This window comes from Silene latifolia, chromosome 9, assembly GCF_048544455.1.
Source record: "Silene latifolia isolate original U9 population chromosome 9, ASM4854445v1, whole genome shotgun sequence".
Taxonomy (NCBI): Eukaryota; Viridiplantae; Streptophyta; class Magnoliopsida; order Caryophyllales; family Caryophyllaceae; genus Silene; species Silene latifolia.
This window is the reverse complement of record NC_133534.1, coordinates 86737584-86756010: the sequence shown is the minus strand read 5'-3', so window position 1 is coordinate 86756010 and position 18427 is coordinate 86737584. Positions and strand designations below refer to the sequence as shown.

The 18427-nt window shown below is 38.2% G+C and overlaps 1 protein-coding gene across 1 annotated transcript; it reads right to left on the bottom strand.

The window, feature by feature from the left end:
• Positions 1-1038: 1038 nt before the first annotated feature.
• LOC141601306 (uncharacterized) lies at positions 1039-4143 on the bottom strand. Its single transcript, XM_074421575.1, has one exon. The coding sequence runs from the start codon at positions 4141-4143 to the stop codon at positions 1039-1041; it is 3105 nt and encodes a 1034-aa protein (XP_074277676.1).
• Between the last annotated feature and the right edge of the window lie 14284 nt (positions 4144-18427).

The window sequence follows — 18427 nt, the reverse complement described above, 5'->3', positions numbered from 1 at the left end:
ATAGTGATTAGCACAATAAGCATAAGCAAATGCTAGCATAATAATTTACACATCTATCGATATGATATATATAAACAATATAAGAAACAATCAAAAAGCTAAGAGAGTAAAAGCGATTTCACGATTTTTATGTAGGAATAATCTCTTTTATATGTAACATTAAATAGTTTGAAGTCTCTTAAAACTCCTTTTATTATTTGTTATTGTTATTTAATAGATAGACATATTGCAGCCATGAATTTCCATTGCTATTGAAACACCAACTAATTTTATAATTTTATCTTTTCTGCTCGGAAGTGATTCGAGGGAGTTGGAGTCTCTATAATCGCTCGAAAAAAGCTTCCTTTATTAATATAGATAGATATTGATTTCTTGAAAATAATTTCCAATGTTCACGACTGAATAGCAAAACCGATTATAACGAAATAGCAATTTTGAGCAGAAGGAATAAATACGACCTAACCCATATAAGTTAGGTCATTTCGCTAAACGATAAGTTAGTAATTTATGGATTTCAGGTTCGAGTATCCATTCCAATACCACTATTTTAAAACTTTGAAAATAACTGACCCAACCTGATAAGGCTGACCCGAGACCCGAAACGCATGACCTGATAAACTCGACTCGAAAGTGAATCGACCCAAAATGACCCGATTAACCTAAAATGACCCGAAATAACTTAATTAAGACAAAATCATGATAAAAAATTACTCAAACGACCCAGATCAACCCGGGCCAATATAATCTGACCTAAAAATGACTCGACCGGATAAATCAATGACCCGAAAATAACCTAAATCGAAGTAACTCGGTCCAAACCTACTCCAAATTACGCATTTATCAAGTCGACTTTTTATCCATCGTTGCCCAGTTGCCAATCTCTAGCCGCTAGGGATGACCGCTTTCGCGAATAATGGTTTTCTTTCCATTTCCACATGTGAAAGTGAAGCTGCATTGATAAATCATTATAGGCTTAGTAAATTCTTTTTTTTTTTGACAAATGTGTACTATATATTATAAACGAGAAAAAAAGAGTACTTACACATAACCATTACAAAACCAAGTAGAATTACAAGAAAGGAAAGACTTAATACGGCTAATGCTACTAGATAAAGAGATAGGAACACAAGACTTGTTGGAATCATGCAGCATACGAAGAAGTCGGATGTTGCTGATCTGAAAAAGAACGTCTTTGAGTCTGAAAGCAGAGGCAAAAGTCATAGCCTCAATCAGAGCTATAATGATAAGTTGAAAGTGGGACGAGCAAAAGCGGTGTAGCACTTCGTGTGTGATATAGTCATTGTGGTATACTTTGAAAGAACCAAGCGAGCTGCCCTTGTTGAAAACAGCCTCAAACCGAAAGCAATGAGAAATGAAATGAGGAGAGGAGCACACTGAACTGGTAGCTTCAGAGATGCAGGAAGACTGAAATAGTGCTTTAGAAAGAGAACTGAACACATGCTGTTGATTGGATAGGATAGCAATATCTGAGATAATCTCAGCCGGACAAACACATCGGTCCCTGAAAATCACATTATTTCGATGCTTCCAAATGGCATACAAAGTGAGCAGAAAAAGCAAAGGAAGGGAGTTGTCACCAGCCGAGAACCAAGTGATGTAAATCCAGAAATCTTTAAACCAGGTGGGGAAAGGAATATGTGAGCTGACTTCTGAGCGAATACCCAAAAGACTGGCCGCCCAGATATGTTGCGTAACTTCGCAGTCACGGAAAATATGACTTAAAGTTTCGCAAGTTTTATGGCACAAAGAACATATGGGATTTACAGACATACCTCTACGAATTAGGACATCTGCAGTAGGCAGGATACCATGAACCAATTTCCAAAGAAAATTTTTTATGTGCGGTTGACATGGGAGGCGCCATAAGAAAACCCAAGGAAAAGGCGGGATAACACTAGACTCAGGAGAAACAGGAGAGTGAGTTCCATTATGTAGCTGGAAAGAGTATGCAGAATTGGAGGAAAATAGTCCGTCTTCGGTAAATTTCAAATATATGAAGTCATCCGTAGGCTCAGGTGGAAGTTCTAAAGCACAAATATTCCTAGCCGAGATAGAGTCAAAAATTTTAAAAATATTAACCTTATTCCACTGAGTTGAAGTAAGCAGGAGGTTTGCAAAGTTGACATCCTGTGAAAGGAAAGAAGACTTAAGACATGGCTTTGAACCAAAAATCCAGGCATCATCTTTGATATTAATTAGTTTCCCGTTCCCAAATTTCCAAGCAAATCCATTTCGAATCAAGAAGGTATTTTTAACAACCCCTTTCCAGGCGAAAGACGCAGCTGAGTACTTTGAAACCCTTCCCGGAATAGGAAAATCCTTGGGATATTTAGTACGAAGGACAAACGAAATAAGGGAATGATGATGATGATGGCACCTCCAGAATGTCTTAGAGAGCAGAGCTTGACTAAAAATCCGGGCATTTTTTATTCCCAGACCACCCTCTAATTTTGGGAGCTGCAATTTTTCAGGAGATAACCAATGCTGGGCACGTCTATTTTTTGTTTGTTTCCACCAAAAAAGATCGATCAAATAATCTAATTTTGTGGTAATGTGAAGAGGAATCGGAAGGATGGAAGCCACATGAGCAATGGAAGCCATCAAAATAGAATTTATGAGCAACAACTTAGACGCTTGTGAAAAAGAAGCCGCACCCCAGGATAGGATTTTAGACGAAATCTTGTCCAGTAGAAACTGAAAAGCCGAAGTTTTCTTTCTGCCAAGATCAATAGGAGCACCAAGGTAAAGGCCAAAATTATGTTTGGAAGGAACTTTTAAAATATTTGTAACATGCTCTTTGAAATCATCAGGCGTATTGGGACTGAACTTGATATAGGATTTTTGATGATTAATCATCTGACCCGATAAATTACCAAAAGAAATCAAGATATCCCTCAAAGACTCACAGCTGGACGAAGATAAACGGAAACACAGCAGAGCATCATCGGCGTATAGTAAATGGGAAATGGCTGGACTATTTCTTGAGAGTTTAATGCCTTCAATAGACCTTTGTGATTCCGCCTTAATAACCATAAGAGACAGGATCTCCATACATATAATAAAAAGGTATGGTGAAATGGGATCCCCCTGACGTAGACCACATTGAGGAAAGATACGAGCTGAAGGAGTACCGTTAATAAGCACCTGTAAGGAGGTAGTCCTGACACAAGATTTAAGAAGCCTTCGGAAGGATTTCGGAAAATCATAAAGCTTAAGAACATGGAACAGAAAAGGCCAGGATACCCTATCAAAAGCTTTGTTCATATCAAGCTTGAGAGCACCAAAACAGCGTGTACCACGTCGACGTTGGTTGATATAAGAAAGAAGCTCATGAGCGAGGAAACCTGAATCACTAATAAGACGACCAGGAAGGAACGCATTTTGATTTTGGCCGATAATACTGTCAGTTATCTTGCGGAGCCTGAGAGCAATACATTTTGAAGCTGCGCGGTAAATGACATTACAGAGACTGATAGGACGGAACTGGGAGATACAATCTGGATTAGGAATCTTTGGGATAAGAACAATATGAGTATTTTTCCAAGCCGGAGGGATATGACCGGAGTTTAAAAACCCAAGAATAGCTGATGTAATATCCGCTTTGATGGTGTGCCAGAAGAGCTGGTAGAATTTCGGTGGAAAACCATCCGGACCCGGGGACTTGTTAGGTTGCATATCAAAGAACGCTTTTTCCACATCATTTGCGGTGAAGGTCTGAGACAGAAAATCTTGCTGAAAGCTGTCTAATTTGGGAATGGCTAAATCTTGAAGTTCTGAGAAAGAGCATGCAGGCGTAGACGATGTAAACAATCTCTGAAAATGATCCATAATTAGAAGAGAAAGATCCGACTCAGAAGCAGTCCAGGAGCCCGTATTATCTTTCAAGGATATGATACGAAGGCGTTTCTGTCTTGCTTTGGCTCTACTGAAAAAATACGCAGTTGGAAGTCCATCATTAAACTTAAAATCAGATTTGGCTCTTTGTTTCCAGTAGGAATGCTGGGCTTGAACATCTTGCTCAGCAAGACTAAGATTTCGAAAATAAATTGAGGCAGATGTAGATTCGTGAATGCAAGATGAACTGGCAGATAAAGTATTTGAAATAGCACTCCAATCAAGCATGAAAAGATGACGATTTAGAAGCACCCATTTGAGAATGGCTTAGTAAATTCAAGTGCAAAAGGCAACATTTTTTTCCGTGAAGATTCCTCTCACACGCACTTGTTCCAGTCGACCTCATATAAATGTTTTCTTTAATTGATCGGGAATATAGCAAATCACCTCCATAAATTTAATACTATATGCAATTAAGCTCCTTAACTTATAAATGTAGCAAATTAATTCCATAAATTTTTCTTAATGTGCAATCAACCACATATCTTACTTTAAAGAATAAAATTTGCTAATTAAATATTTTACTATTATTCAAAATCAAAATTATTGATTAGATTTTAATCCTAAAATTCTTAATTATTAAAAAACATGTTCAAATATTTTTTTTTGGGGAAAATGTTACTAATATGAGAATTTTTAATCATGTTACAATGAAAATTTACATGACCAAACTTTTGTTTATACTAAAATTGGTTTGCATTTTTCGTTGAATATGTAAATATTATATTTAATTATTTAAAAAAATATAATTATAATAGTTTTCATAATAGAAAAAAAAATTAGGTTTTAGTTTAAAAAATAATAAAAAACTTGATTTCTGTTTAATTGCACATTTTTGGAAACTTATAGGGCTAATTTGCTACAAGTGAAAGTTAAATGGCAGATTTGCACATAGTTTATAAGTTATGAGAGTAATTTGCTACATCCACATTAATTGATCAATGGGAGTATTTGCTACTTGGTATTAATTTTGGATTGAAATTTGATATTATTAGGCCGAATGGTACTAGGCCGTATTATGTTAATGGTTTAGCCCAATTCCTACCTTGTATTATATATAGTCTCTCCTATTCACAATAAACTTTTCAATTCATTTTGACACAAAAATTAAGAAAACACACTACCCATCATATAAATAAATTTGGACCACACAAATACACTATCCCACCATATAATTAAATTTGGACCACACAAAAACTTACCAAAAAAAGAAATAGGAAAGTTATTGTGAATAGATGGGAAAGAAAATAAGAAAGTTTATATATAGAATAGGAGGGAGTATATTCCTATGCTTAATGGGAATGACACACACATGATTTACCACATTATCATTGTATCAGGACCAGGCTACACATCTTTCTCTAAACCCTAATCCTATAATGCCATATACTTTTCCTCTTCTTCCTCGTTCTCCATTCCTAAGGATTCGGAACCAAAACCTCACTTTGACACATGATTGACCACATTATCAGATATTGTCTATAAAAGACATACTTTCTTAAAAGAGGTTTGTTATAACTACTACCTTTGTATTACACTGTTTTAAGAATTACTACTAAAATAATTTTCGTTTAAAAACTATTACCTGTAAGTTTGATTTTTTTTTTTTAAAAAAAAAACACTACCAAATCTCATCCAATCCCAATAAAACACAACTTCAGACATTTATTTTTGAACTAGTTTTTGAACACGTGCATTGGTAACGAAAAATATTATTAAAACTAAAAACTCAAGTATTTTTTGATTCAGTAAATAACTAAATTTTAGAAAATTTTACTTTGTCTACCTGTACACTTTTGATAAGTTTATGTTGCTTAATTTTATTCGAAATATTTTTTTTATTACCTCAACGTTTTAACTTATAAGAGGTGACACCTGAAAAGTGGATATAAAATTATTGCAAGATTTCATAACTTGTTTATTACGCAATATATATTTAATTTTACCCACTGTTATAAGCTTTTTATCATATTAAACATTTGTTTATTCTTCTCTCAATTCTCTTACGTCCTTCTCATTCGTCTCTCACTCACCATCGTCTGGCCTGGAAGTAGCGTTCGCCATCCCTGACTGGCTATCTGATCAAGACCTACCAGCACACTCTCCACCGCAATGGTGAACACACCCAACACCTTGGACCATGACCTCTATCTCAACAGCCTCCATAGCTAACCACCACCTTGAAATCCATATCCTATGTCCTCCAACTATTCTACCTCCTCTTGCATCCACCATCCCTTACCTCCTGTACCTTCAGTATAACCACCATCCCAGCCTCACTCATGCACGGCCCCTAACCCTTCTCGTAACCATACGTGACTCTCCACCACATCATTACCCACTCATCACGACCCTCCCCTATCACGACCTCCCACCATCAACATCGCCCATGTAATACTACGGATTGTCATAAGCTAAGTACTCGACCGAGTAGTGCTAATTCTGTATTCTGTTTTGGTTCTGCCGAGGAATACTCGGCCGAGTATGATGAATACTCGACCGGGTAGAGGATACTCGGCCGAGTATACTCTTTACTCGACCGAGTATCTGGTCTGGCGAGTAATATTTCAGCGGTTTGATGCGGGAGTGTTTAGGGTTATTTAATATTAAGAATAAGTTTCTAAACGTCATTTCAACCCTAATTATTTTACGATTACTCTAATCACTCTCTAATCACTCCCTAATAATTCCCTAATCCTCCATTATGTGTGTGCAATCGTCGTAGTTCTTGCATTTAATCCTTCATTCTACTATTGGTAAGTCCTTGTTCTCCATGTCATTTATGTTCTTTTAGGGTTTACTGTATATATATATAAAATTAGGGAAAAATGGGGATTGTGCATTGTGTAATCGTGCTATGTGGTTATTGTATAAGAGAAGACTTCGTAGAGGAGCCTTTCTGATTGTTCGGTTTCCGTATTGCTCTTATTTCTAAGGTAGGGTTTCTCCTACTCAGTACTGTTAATTGATTGAGATTGCATATGTTTTATAATTGTTGTTATCTGCTGATCATCGGAGGTTGGGTGTTGTGGTGACGATGTTGGTGTGGTTGTGTTGTGAAGGTTGTGGTGTTGTGACAGTTGTGATGCTGTGTGTGTGATTGTGGTGGAGTCACTTGCGGGAGTGGCTTCACACCCTAGTTCGCCCTCCGTGGAACCCGTCACGGGAGGGATGTGCACATTGAGGGACGGGGATTGTTAGTCACTCGTTGATGAGCTGGACTAGGTGGGGATGGACTGCGGTCACCCACTGGCGGCGAGGATTACCTATTGCGATGGGTAATCTGGCAGGGCTACACATTTCGGTGTGTAGTCGGTTACTGTGTGAGATCGAGAGTGTAACACCCCCATTTATTTAAGGGCCTGAACTAGGACTCCTCAGATAAATGACGGTGTTACCATCTCGGAAACCCGAGGCAGTAGATAACAAAGGAAAGAAACACAGTACTTTATTAAATGCCTGTAGTGAGATTACAACTGGAATTAAAACAAAGTCTCCAAAATATGACCAAAAGATGAAGTCTGATAAAACTACTAGTAAGACTAAGGTGGGCTAGGCACTAAGTCCGTCATCCAAGCTCTCTTCCCGGCCAGCTCCTATCGGTCTCGAAATACCACAATCTGCTCCCCAATAATTGGATCATCACAGCGTACACGAATACACAGGGTCAGCCGCGAAGCTGAGTAGGGAAAACAATTAAACAACAAAATATAATATGCATGAACCTCCGTCACCTCCACCTCCATCTCAACTCGTATCTCATATCTCATTTCTCATATCTCATAACCCGGACAACCCACCATACCGATCCCCCCGACTATATATATCGACCGTAGCCGATGCCGGCTCGCTTGTGAGGACACCAGGGCAAGTCTGCGAGAACCCGCCTGGGCCTTATCACAACATCACATCGTATCTCAACATCGTCACCACCACATCGTCCTCCAACTCCAATGCATATGAAATGCTCAACGATAATTAATGCAATGCCATATGTATATAAATCACCGAACCGATAAATCATAAAGTCATGCCGCTTAGATATCATACTCAATACGATCAAATCAATCAATCACCTTCACGAATATAAATGATAACGTAATTCAACCACCATGAAAAACAAGTCAACACAATTCGATCAATAACGATAATAGGACAAGTGTATTTCCCTACCTCAAAGTGCCAGCAATTCCAATTAAGCGATTAAGCGATCCAGAAAAGTAAAGCAATGAATTTGACTATCGATCCTTCACGAATCCGTCACCTAAAACAATTATAATAATTATAATTACTAACTACTAAATATAGTAATTCCCAAAATAGAAGCTTTCCCGAAATATAATCCCGACACCAACTTGTGCCCAATCGTTAACTAAAATAACCCGATTAATATATGACCCACTTCCCAAAATAGGAAGTTATTAAAGTATAATTTCTTAAAATGGAAACCTTCCCGATATAGTAACTTTTCTCTTTTAACAAACCCGACTCAAAGACCTGACTTGAATTATTTAACCGACTAAAATTAAATTGGATAACTAATATGATAATTAAATGAATTATATGATTAAAAGAATCCGACTCAAACATTGAACAATTCAACAATCCCGACTCAAACCCGTCTTTAATTATTTTAATACACTCGGGAATTAATTAAATAAATTATTTAGTGACACGGGAATTAAATTAATTAATTATGAATACGACTCATTACGAATACAACGATTACATTATGAAAAACCCGCTTCTAAACCAAAACAGCCCGTCATCGCACTACCCCCCTTCACACGCACTCACGCACCACCACGCACCACCTCACCACCGTGTCAACCACCAGACCAGTCCCCCACTTCAACCCAGCCATCAACAACCAACCACACCCTGGTCGATCGCCGTGGTCGAACCAGGGCTGCTAACCCGGCCGGTTCACCACCGCGCATCCCCAAACACCTCCTTTTCTCCCCTGACCACCGCCACAACCAACAACCAATAACTATTCTATCACCACCATTCAGCTCGCCGCCAACCCACGAACACGGACATCACAAAGACCACCGTTTCGACCTCCCCCTAGTCCACGGTGGTGCCACCCAAAACCCACCTGTCTAAACTCCCCTGAAAACCCGTGTAATAACCCGTTTCTACCACCCATGTCGCTGCTGCCTTTTTCCGCCATTATCACCACCAACAACCACCCTAAACACCACCAATACACTCGCCCCTTACCACCCATTACCAATACCCTGCCAACAACTACCCTAGACGCCATTATAAGACACGAAACAACCCACCAAAACCCGACATTAAACGAAACAGAGGAGACGTGTTGAATGCTTACCTTTCCGCCACCATAACAGCCACCACGGCCGCCTAAGAACGTCGACGACCACCCCTAGCCCTTCCTTGCTGCACTGACGATACCCACGCTCTCTCTCTCTCCCTCGAATTGCGTGAAGATGGGGATTGGTGTTGCTGAAATGAGGGTGGCGGGTTGAGGGAGTAGGACGATTTGTGTTAGGGTAGGATTAGGTTAAACTTAGGTTAAAATTAGGTTACATGGTAAATGGGTAAATGGGTTATAACATTTGGTAAATGGGTAAATGGGTTATAACATCTTGACCCGAAAATGCCACCTAAACTCTAAACCCGATACATCTTACAACATGAATCAATTAATTACTTTTACGATACTACTAAATAATAATATCTCGCTCAAATAAAATACGGGGTATTACAGTCTTCCCCCCTTAAAATGAACTTCGTCCCGAAGTTCGCTCCCGTACTCAAACATCAGAAGGGTATTGTATATCGTACATACGGACGTCACGCATTTCTCACACAGTTAACACACACTTTTGACACATCAATTAAACATAACAGACGCGAAATGTTACATTCTGCCCTCCTAAAAAAAATAAACTTCGTCCCGAAGTTTAACTCATCTTCACTTAACCCAAATAACTACAACTACTAACTACCTGAGAACACAATTGTATAACAACTAAATATTCATCTGAGAACACCGTCATCTTCCATCTAAATTCCGATCTCAACTCAAGTAACTCAATAACCATGGTCACACTGGATCATAACATAACTCCCGTAAACATAACTTGGCACAAGGCCCCACAACTCAACACTAGTGGCCAATCTCAAACTCAATATCAATAGTTTAACTACGCTCTTCTTTTACGCCTCAACCAACTAACCGAAATAAGAACAAAACATATAGAACTCATTTGTATGGTTACCCCACAATGAAACATTAACTTGATCAAAACGACTATCTATCAATAAGTGCAACATACACATTAAGATTTTACAATCCTACCCGACTAGAGACATGGTTACGTCCTCGTAACCTCTGTCAACTTTCATATACATATGCAACAAAATCACTCTCAACCACGTGTAACAGGAAAGAACACAAGATAAGAGATTGCGCATTAACATTAAAGTCGAAACAAAGTTTTATTATGGAAATAACTAATTGTCAACAAGTAAAATTTATTACTAGCTCATGCTTAGCTTAAAAAAAAAAACAACATCAACCTAAAAGAATCAACAAGAAAGGAATCATGGTTTACACGGTTTCACAACTAAACAAATTTGATGATCAATTATAGACTATGAACGAGTGAAAGCAAAATCAACAAAACAATTTAAGAACTTCTCACAATTGTAAACATATCACAGAAATAGATCTACCACTACTATCTATCACAATCACAGGACCTTATTGACATGTCCGTACAACCATTTACTCACTCACTGGTTTAGGTCACGAATTAGGTCGATGAATTTAAGCAATCAACAACATACTCATAATTCGTATTTTAAATTATAAAAATTGTTTGCACGATATCAATTAAAAAACATGTTTCCTAGTAAAAGTAACTACATATGATCTATGACAACAACAACATCACTTTCATATCCCACATATGTTTCATATTTCAGCAATCATATCTATCAATTGTGTCTAGCAACTTAGTATACTTATACTCAGATATTGTATAAATAGTTTAAACATATACATTTGCCATCATATACTTTGTAGAACACTAGCTATGATAAAAGATTAGTAACTTGAACAACTTCTCTGATTTGCATGATTGAATAATTAGGCAACTCGTAGGCTCAATTAAATGTAACTATAATGACTATCATTTAAACCAATGCATATCATGTGAATCATCAAAAGAGTTATCCCATTATAATTGTCAACATAGTTGTCATAACAATCTTTATTATAATATAATTGATAGTAACGACTCGAGAATATAGATATGCCAATTGCCATGTTATATCGAACAGTTTCCTTTATATCACACCCATACAATTGCAAGAATCATTATAGCATTTTATGACAATATAATAACGAACATATTCAATAAGGAATAACAACATTGTTTATTATCATGTTATAGTTTTAGGTCCCACTGAAATAATTTAATGTGATGAAGGTAATAAATATAACTATTGGCACACAACTCATATGAAAGACATTAGAACTTAGATGCATCCTACCTGTGTGAACATTTAGACATACTCATTACTATCTTACATATGTAAACATTTAGACATAATTATTATAATTATCCATGCGAGTATATTGGAACAATCAAATTAACTTTTAACGCCATCAACTTTTACCAAGATATGACAACATAGTTTTATATTTATATATATATCCGACCACCATGCAAATATGATGAACATACTAGAGATATTACAACATGCCAAACATACATAAAATATGCAACAACTGGACTCGTTTAAAATATTTCACCCTTGATTAAGAATCAATTTAAGCTATCCAATTTTACTCACGCTATCATGCCAATAATGTTATCAACTAAGTTTTAATTTTTATCACTTGTTAAGATACATAACTACTGAACATGCGTGCTACTATCGTCATATAAAGCATTATAAATTTACATTACTAAGGCTCATGAATTTAATCAAACAACTGTATGAAACTCAACCTAGAACACACATTTACAAGTCATGTTTCACGTTGTAACTTTCAAAGATCACGAATAAATAACCGTTCGATTAAAACTTGATTCGTATTATTTTTATAAAACACGGAGAGTTAAAAACACAGGGGAAAAAAAAAAGAATTAGGTCCAAAGCACAAAAATTTCATTTTTAAAGAACTTTTACAACTCAGTTGGTCCAAACAAACATGTGACAGCAATTGGTCTAAGACTTGGGTCAGTTTGCAAAACCTACCGTTTAATATAGAGACATCAAGAATTTTCGTGGTTTGTTAATTGAAAACATATGCGAATCTTCTGATCGATGGAGTTGGAATTATGCAAAAATTATTAATACAATTTAAATGAGGATTTTTACAAAATCGTTGGTCAAAACCTCACTGCACAGGGAACTTCCTGACCACAGCCCACTAAAATATTTATTACTCCTAATCCGTATATCATATAAGTATGAAACCAACGCCAAATGAACACTAACTCACGAGGCTATCTCTCATAAAATTTTCATCCCTAGGCAATAAACAGAAAAGAAATGGCAGTAAGATCAAGTCGAGAGTAAAATCATACAACGTGTTTCAGCACTAGGTCATTCATTTTCTATGTTCCAAACTCTTACAACCATACTATCGATACTAACCCATCCTGACTTAAATCTCACCCTGTACTTACGTAAACATCTACCCCATAGAATTCTTTCGCATCTCGATCTACTCCGTACATCTAAATCACGATTGCTATGACTATAAACATGCAATTCAACAGTGTTTCTAATTACTATCACAATACTATACTAGCATGGCTTCGGGATCACATAACCGCATATTACTAGGCATAATAGTACAATCAACACATCATTCAACATCCAACTAGGTAACTATCATCGACTCGCAATTATTTTCATACTCACGGCTACCACAACACTTCATTGATTATTAACCTGAACTTGAAAATTTTATTTCTCATTTCTACAACATCATATGCTCACGTCATCATTCATACAAAATACTTACCGTAGCGTTGTCCTGCAGAATGGTTAGAATATATTGGTCGCAAGGTATACATCACTCGATTATGCAATAATCAATGTGTCAATCAGTTAACACTTAGGCAACGATATAGGAATTTCATGCTCAACCTCAAGCAACTCTTGCTACCCTTTCTCTCATATACACTCGGGATTTCCGGGTCAAACCGAGAGGGCCAGTTCGGTGTGAGGGGGCCCCTAACTCATACCTTACCGTAGTGTGCTCCTAACAGTTCTATCCCGGGTTCATTTTAATTAGACACATCCTATGTTCATTGGGCTCATTGGTTTAGGCCTGAGGATCGTTCGCTCTGATACCACTTTGTAACACCCCCATTTATTTAAGGGCCTGAACTAGGACTCCTCAGATAAATGACGGTGTTACCATCTCGGAAACCCGAGGCAGTAGATAACAAAGGAAAGAAACACAGTACTTTATTAAATGCCTGTAGTGAGATTACAACTGGAATTAAAACAAAGTCTCCAAAATATGACCAAAAGATGAAGTCTGATAAAACTACTAGTAAGACTAAGGTGGGCTAGGCACTAAGTCCGTCATCCAAGCTCTCTTCCCGGCCAGCTCCTATCGGTCTCAAATACCCACAATCTGCTCCCCAATAATTGGATCATCACAGGCGTACACGAATACACAGGGTCAGCCGCGAAGCTGAGTAGGGAAAACAATTAAACAACAAAATATAATATGCATGAACCTCCGTCACCTCCACCTCCATCTCAACTCGTATCTCATATCTCATTTCTCATATCTCATAACCCGGACAACCCAGCCATACCGATCCCCGGTAGACTATATATATCGACCGTAGCCGATCTGCCAGCTCGCAGCTGAGGACACCAGGGCAAGTCCTGCAGAACCCGCCTGGGCCTTATCACAACATCACATCGTATCTCAACATCGTCACCACCACATCGTCCTCCAACTCCAATGCATATGAAATGCTCAACAGTAATTAATGCAATGCCATATGTATATAAATCACCGAACGATAAATCATAAAGTCATGCCGCTTAGATATCATACTCAATACGATCAAATCAATCAATCACCTTCACGAATATAAATGATAACGTAATTCAACCACCATGAAACAAGTCAACACAATTCGATCAATAACGATAATAGGACAAGTGTATTTCCCTACCTCAAAGTGCCAGCAATTCCAATTAAGCAGTTAAGCAGTCCAGAAAGTAAAGCAATGAATTTGACTATCGATCCTTCACGAATCCGTCACCTAAAACAATTATAATAATTATAATTACTAACTACTAAATATAGTAATTCCCAAAATAGAAGCTTTCCCGAAATATAATCCCGACACCAACTTGTGCCCAATCGTTAACTAAAATAACCCGATTAATATATGACCCACTTCCCAAAATAGGAAGTTATTAAAGTATAATTTCTTAAAATGGAAACCTTCCCGATATAGTAACTTTTCTCTTTTAACAAACCCGACTCAAAGACCTGACTTGAATTATTTAACCGACTCGGGAATTAAATTGGATAACTAATATGATAATTAAATGAATTATATGATTAAAAGAATCCGACTCAAACATTGAACAATTCAACAATCCCGACTCAAACCCGTCTTTAATTATTTTAATACACTCGGGAATTAATTAAATAAATTATTTAGTGACACGGGAATTAAATTAATTAATTATGAATACGACTCATTACGAATACAACGATTACATTATGAAAAACCCGCTTCTAAACCAAAAAAATTTCGTCATCGCACTACCCCCCCCCTTCACACGCACTCACGCACCACCACGCACCACCTCACCACCGTGTCAACCACCAGACCAGTCCCCCACTTCAACCCAGCCATCAACAACCAACCACACCCTGGTCGACTGCCGCCGGCGAGTCGAACCAGGGCTGCCAACCTGGCCGGTTCACCACCGCGCATCCCCAAACACCTCCTTTTCTCCCCTGACCACCGCCACAACCAACAACCAATAACTATTCTATCACCACCATTCAGCTCGCCAAACCCACGAACACAGGACATCACAAAGACCACCGTTTCGACCTCCCCCTAGTCCACGGTGGTGCCACCCAAAACCCACCTGTCTAAACTCCCCTGAAAACCCGTGTAATAACCCGTTTCTACCACCCATGTCGCTGCTGCCTTTTTCCGCCATTATCACCACCAACAACCACCCTAAACACCACCAATACACTCGCCCCTTACCACCCATTACCAATACCCTGCCAACAACTACCCTAGACGCCATTATAAGACACGAAACAACCCACCAAAACCCGACATTAAACGAAACAGAGGAGACGTGTTGAATGCTTACCTTTCCGCCACCATAACAGCCACCACGGCCGCCTAAGAACGTCGACGACCACCCCTAGCCCTTCCTTGCTGCACTGACGATACCCACGCTCTCTCTCTCTCCCTCGAATTGCGTGAAGATGGGGATTGGTGTTGCTGAAATGAGGGTGGCGGGTTGAGGGAGTAGGACGATTTGTGTTAGGGTAGGATTAGGTTAAACTTAGGTTAAAATTAGGTTACATGGTAAATGGGTAAATGGGTTATAACATTTGGTAAATGGGTAAATGGGTTATAACATCTTGACCCGAAAATGCCACCTAAACTCTAAACCCGATACATCTTACAACATGAATCAATTAATTACTTTTACGATACTACTAAATAATAATATCTCGCTCAAATAAAATATGGGGTATTACAGAGAGACCGGGGATGGAGGATGATCAGCTGGTTACATTATTTGTTTATCTTATCTTGATTGAACGGTACTAACCTCGTTGTTGTTTTATAAAACCTGCGGTGATCCATTCGGGGATGGTTAGTCACTCGTTGATGAGCTGGACTAGGTGGGGATGGACTGCGGTCACCCACTGGCGGCGAGGATTACCTATTGCGATGGGTAATCTGGCAGGGCTACACATTTCGGTGTGTAGTCGGTTACTGTGTGAGATCGGGAGACCGGGGATGGAAGATGATCAGCTGGTTACATTATTTGTTTATCTTATCTTGATTGAACGGTACTAACCTCGTTGTTATTTTATAAAACCTGCGGTGATCCTTTCACAGTTATACTTTGGTTTAGTGTTGGAAACATGTAATCACTAACTCTTTATACTTTAATAAAGGTTGTTTGGAATTGGTAACTTTGATATACTAACCTCGGGAAACCGAGATGGTAACAGCCTTTCATGCTAGGGTAGTCCTTGGTAAGGTACCTTGGTAAGAGGGGGTGTTACAAAGTGGTATCAGAGCCGACGATTCCGGCACCTAAACTAATGAACCCAATGAACTTAGGGAGTCTAAATAAAATGAACCCGGGGAGAGTTATTTGAGGCTACCGCAAAGACTAGGGAGACGTCCCGAAGTCGCATTAAGGCCCTTACGATCTCAAGCCGGTCACATGAGGGGGACTGTTGTGTGTCGAGTCATGTATGTGTGTGGTACTTGGAACTTGAATGGTTGGATAATGCGGTATGAGAAGTGGTATGTGGAAATATGTGAAAAGCGTGGCGAGATTTATTTATTTGAATTTTAGTATGGAATATGTTGGCATGTTAAGTGTTTATTATGTGGCTTTCAAAAGGGTAGTGGTACATGCGTATATGATCATGATGATGTTAATGTTTGGTTGTTGGTAGTGGCATGCGATTAAGTTCATGCGTCTATATATATATATGAATGTTGTGTTTAATTTTCATGTGAGTATGATAAGAGTTCAATTATGTGCTGTATTCTTGAAGTATTGAGTTGTTGTTGTTGCCTTATGCATGTTCAAATTGTTTGGGTTTAGAAAATTTGATTTGTATGAAAACCGAATACGGAAGGGCTGTCTTAAAACTGTCATAAGTCGAGTTATAGAAAAGATATGGCTGTGATTCCAAGTTGAGGTGATACCTTGTCTTCTTAAGATTCTAAAGATAGGTCACACGCTCAAAACGACCAAGTAACGAGTGAGATATGACTGTTTTACGAAAACTGGACGATGTTGAGAATTGTGTTGGTACTCGACCGAGTAAAGTAATACTCGACCGAGTAAGGGCTACTCGGCCGAGTATTACCAATACTCGACTGAGTAATCCTCTCTGATAATTACGTTCGCTTCTGGAGTCGAAAACTCGGCCGAGTAATATAGTTACTCGACCTAGTATCCTGTACTCGACCTAGTATGCTATGTACTCGATCGAGTACCTAAGTGGGCGGCTATTTTGAGTCGGTGGCTATATTTTCATCTTAACTTTTAAGTCGGTGGCTATGTTCTTACATTTGTTTTGAGTCGTGGGGTATGTGCACACGTATGTTTTGAGTCTTAACGCATTCTTTTATATATGTGACGGTCTGGATACGTAAGTTACCAAAGGCTATGACAAGGAGAACTTTGGCTTCTGAAGGACATGTGTTGGGTAAGGAAGACATGTGTTAATATGGTTGTGAGGGATAGTAGAAAAAGGAAAGAGAGGAATGATGAGCTAATCAAGGTAAGGAACATGTTGGTGAGATATGGTGAGTGATATAGTAGTGTGTTGAGTAATTTAAAAGTCAGTGTTTATGGGTAAGAGTGATATAAGTGTACGGAAATGTGAGGATGAAAGATCGAGATGAGGATGCGAATAGTGGCAAATTGGGATGTGTAAGGATTTATGGAGGGAAACAGTTAGGATTGTGTTGCTTAAGGATATATGTAATGAAAGGTTGCTTTAGAGGGATGAGGTAAAGGGGTATTTCGTGAACATAGATGGAGTTATGTCGCGACGTGAATTTGTAGATAGTGACTGAGTTTGGAAATTTGGAATATCAAGGGGTTAACCTAGTGTGCAATTCTTTGGGAAATTAACGGTATGAGGTAAATTTTTGGTTTTCTAGAGATACGAAAGGGAGATACGACTAATTGAAGAGTAACTGTTAGTGTGTGGACTTGATGTGACAAAGATAAGTGAGAAGCAAGATGAGAGAGGATAAATGATAAGAAGAATGATAAGATATTGATATGAATTCAGGGAATTAGAATTGTGGAGCTATGGAAAAATAAACAAATTACTAAAGAGTTAGGTAGAAAAAAGAAAGGAGATGAACTATTAATTGGTATTACTGAGTAAAAAGGGGGAAAGAGGGATGGAAGTAAGTTGAGAGAACGTTGACCGGAGTTAAGGAGCATGAAGGTAGGAAATTATGGATATGTACGATAGCCTCACTAGAGGGTGTGAGTTAATAATTATATAGGAGAGCAGGACGACATGTTAGCCGTGAGTTTCGAGGTATTAAGAGAATAAGAAGCTGGTAGGGTGTTTGCACGATCTGAGATTTTGGTGGAGAGTTAGGTAACGATATGATAAGGATAGAATTGGGAATAATGTTGAGGTAGATTTTGTTGATGGATTGAATGTTCGTTATTTGGGATGATAACCAAAGAGAGGAAACGAATTGTTATATTAAGAAGTGATAGTAAGAGA

What these genes read in the sequence shown, in the direction of transcription:
- LOC141601306 (XM_074421575.1), bottom strand. Translation starts at nt 4,143, where the DNA reads ATGCTTGATTGGAGTGCTATTTCAAATACTTTATCTGCCAGTTCATCT.